This window comes from Arvicola amphibius, chromosome 9 (genome assembly GCF_903992535.2).
Source record: "Arvicola amphibius chromosome 9, mArvAmp1.2, whole genome shotgun sequence".
NCBI lineage: Eukaryota > Metazoa > Chordata > Mammalia > Rodentia > Cricetidae > Arvicola > Arvicola amphibius.
In genome coordinates this window covers 62,142,083-62,145,330 of record NC_052055.2, presented here as the reverse complement: position 1 = coordinate 62,145,330, position 3,248 = coordinate 62,142,083, and the positions used below count along the sequence as shown (strand labels likewise).

The following is a 3,248-nucleotide window of genomic DNA, read 5'->3' as shown; positions in this document are numbered from 1 at the left end:
AGCTTGTGTCTCTGAACCACCCTGGAAACAAACTTGAAGCGGCATGCTACTAGGGGAGCCCAATATTCTCTGGCTTGTCCTCGGAGAGTGAAAGATGCCTCAATGGGAGCTTTCACACTGCCCAAGCTGCATTAACTCTGTCAATCTCCTGCTTCTCCACCCTGTGTTTCCACAGGAGTGAGACAACAGATGGGAAGCTGGTAGGCTCGTGCAGAGAAGAGTAAAAACAGGGTGTAGGAGGCCTGGGGCTTATCTGGACTGCTCTTTGCAGAGCCAGCCAGTCTCAGAACTTTGGGTCTGGGGTTGGAGGCTGAAAGGATCTATGCATAAAAAGCCTTCCTCTTTGCCCTCCAACTGGACCTAGAGATGCGCCCCTCCTTCTTCAGTTCTGGCCCCTGTACTTTGTGACTGGCCGGGAGGCGGAGGCAGCGGATCCTGAGACAAAGGCCGATGTTGGGGGGGCGGGTAGAGGATTGAGAGAAAGGAGTTGGGTGGGGAACTGCAGCGCCCCCTCCTTCATTATTACTAGCCTGGGAATCGGGTCGAGCTGGGCCTCTGCTGGTCGTAGCCCCTTTAAGGGCAGATTCTCCTCCCGCCTCGTAAATTACGCCGGTCCAGCCTCCGGTCGGCCGTGACCGTGAACGCCAGCGGGAAGAGAGAATCAGCGGGACCGCTGCAGTAGTGGCCGGAAACACTCCCTGCCAATCAATGCCGCTCTCCACAATCCCTTCCGCCACGTCTTTGGGCTTCCCGGAGGGCCAGGTGGAGTCTCTGAGGTGGCTACTAAATCTGTGTGTGTGTGAGTTTGATTATCGGGTCCCGGTTTGCTGCTTCCTGTCCGCAGCCGCATAAGTGACAAGTGGCTAGCACACCTGCGAGCTATGTTTGCCTGGGACAAACTGGGGTAGTTTAGCAGTGAGCTGAGGACCTTGAGAATATTCCAGATGCGACCTGGAGGGTATCTAAAGCTGATTAGTTTCCTTTCCTTCAGGGTAGTCTGCCAAATGCAGGCACTTTAGCCAACCCTGCACTCAGGCCTGGAGGACTCAGAAGTGGGCAGACTCAGGACCATTCTCTCAAACCATATTTTCTCCTTGGTCACCAGCTTCTTTTAAGCCCACCACAGCTCTCTGTCTCCAATTCTCTCCACTAAATCTCTCAGTTCTAGCTTTCACCTCTCAACTCCCAACTCCATCGACTATGAGTTTGGGCACCTTGATTCCACTATCACAACCTTGTCTGCTCCTCCAAGTATAGAGGCTGAAGACCAGAAAGGGAAGTGGAGGAAGGTGTGTGTGTGTGTGTGTGTGTGTGTGTGTGTGTGTGTGTGTGCTGCTTTCCCACTACCTCAAGGGGAGGCCCGGCAGATTCATTCCTACCTCAAATATTTAGCTACCCTTCCACAGCGTCCCAGCCTTCCCTTGTCTCTCCTGGGCTTCTGACTAGGTTTATTCCCTTCTCTCAGGGACCAGCAAGGCCTGCTGGGGCTGTGTGTGTATGGGAGGGAACCACGAACAAAACAGACAAGAGACTTCCAGGGAGAGCCTGCCAGAGGCCAGGCGTTGTAAGCGGGACTGGGTTCCAGGCTGCGCCCGCCCCCTCTTGCTCCACCAAAGCAAGCTCAGTCTGGGGCTAGCGCGTGTCCTGACTCCTAGAAGAAGGAGAGAGCTTGCTCTCTCAGCAGAAGTCTTTTCTTTTTCATTCTCCGATTCTGGAACCAAATCTTGACCTGCTGGTCACTAAGATTCAAGCGGTCCGAGAGTTCTCTCCGACGCTGTCGTGTGATGAACTCGTTGACCAGAAACTCTCCCTCCAGCTCCGCCAGCTGCAACTTCGAATACGGCTTACGCTTCTTTCGCGAGCGGCTGTGGATCGGGTACCAGGGCGCGCCTGGGTGGAGATGAACCGCAGGGTTGGCCAGAGGATCAGGAGTGACTAACTCAGTGGCCTGGGCCCTTTCCCAGACCCTGGCCCCACACCCGGACCAGATCACTCCTTTCCCTTCTCATCTCTAGGCATCCTGAAACCCAGACTATCCTCAGCAATCTGCCACTTCATCAGTTTCCCCGCTTTCCGTCTAAGCCTCAACCCTACTTTCCGCAGTATTATCTACAGCTATTCAATAGCTCCTTACTTCTTCCAAAATCTCTTCTCCCTTCTCTTCTTCCATTATTATTGTTATTATTATTTAATTTTCCTGGCCTGGTCTCCTTAAATCGTCAGGGACTACCAGATCCCCATCAGTTAGAAAAGACTTGGACAAGCAGTAAGGAATAAATTATGTTGGATGTGTTTCTTAAAATAAGAAATGTGGGCAGTGGAGGCTATAGGAAAGAGGATGGAATGCGTCCTGGAAAATGTAATCTCCTCCACCTCTTTACCCCGCCCCCTCCGGATTGGGGAAGTCCCGATCAGGATCCCCGTTCTCTGGAACTCCAGACACCTACAGCCACTGGGAGCGGGAAAAGGAAATCTCTCTAGTTCTTTTATGGGGATATTTACATGTTTATAGGGTCCCCCTTCTTTTAAAAGAAGCTCTAGTTCACCACACCTTCTGTCACCCTAGGCAGCCCCAGCTCTGGTCTCCCCGGCCCAGGCAAAACGTCCTGTCAGAGGAAGCCGCACTAGTGGGCTGGGTCCTTACCGCTGGCTGAGAGCCCGCCGCCTGGGTTCAACGGCGATACCAGAGGGCCAGGGTCGCCCGCGCTGGCTCCCTTGTTGCCCTCGTTGAGTAGGGACGAACTGGAGTCAGATTCCAGTGACTGGCACGAGGGTGGGTCGTGAGGGGGTCCCGTACCGGCATCACCACCACCGCTGCCCGCCGGGTAGTCGTACTTGAAGCCAAGCGCAGGCGGCCCCGACGGCTCCAGCTGCAGCAGGGCTGCTCCGGGCCCCGTTCCGGGTTCGCGCCCGCGCTCTTCTCGCTTTAGGCTCCCGCCGCCGCCCTCAGCGCACGGCTCGCGGTAGTACCCCTTGCTATCCTCCACGCGAGCCAGCTCGCACGTGCGGCCGAAAGGAGGGTTGAGAGACACCGGGCTGCCGAGATAGGGCTGCGGGTAGCCATTGCACGGCTCGGCCGACGGCCAGGGCAGCGAACACACGTTGTCGCGGCGTGGGTAGGACAGCGAAGGCAGCCCCGGGAGTTGAGCCCCTGACGCGCGGAAGTTGGGAAAGTAAAAGGTGTCTCCCGTGTGGATGTTCACCAGCGGCCCCACAAACCCAGGATTCAGGAGATTATGCTCGCCCAT

General features: G+C 55.7%; 1 protein-coding gene across 1 annotated transcript; it reads right to left on the bottom strand.

Annotated features, from left to right (window-relative positions):
* Nucleotides 1-1,651: 1,651 nt before the first annotated feature.
* Hoxc12 (homeobox C12) lies at nucleotides 1,652-3,248 on the bottom strand. The gene is made up of 2 exons (XM_038344281.1): nucleotides 2,645-3,248; nucleotides 1,652-1,890 (listed from the first exon to the last, which is right to left on the bottom strand). Exons 1-2 carry the CDS (start codon nucleotides 3,246-3,248, stop codon nucleotides 1,652-1,654), a joined length of 843 nt encoding a protein of 280 aa, XP_038200209.1.

What these genes read in the sequence shown, in the direction of transcription:
- Hoxc12 (XM_038344281.1), bottom strand. Translation starts at nt 3,248, where the DNA reads ATGGGCGAGCATAATCTCCTGAATCCTGGGTTTGTGGGGCCGCTGGTG. An exon ending in CGGCGGGCTCTCAGCCAGCG is followed by an intron (nt 1,891 to 2,644) that starts GTAAGGACCCAG and finishes ATCTCCACCCAG; the next exon opens with GCGCGCCCTGGTACCCGATC.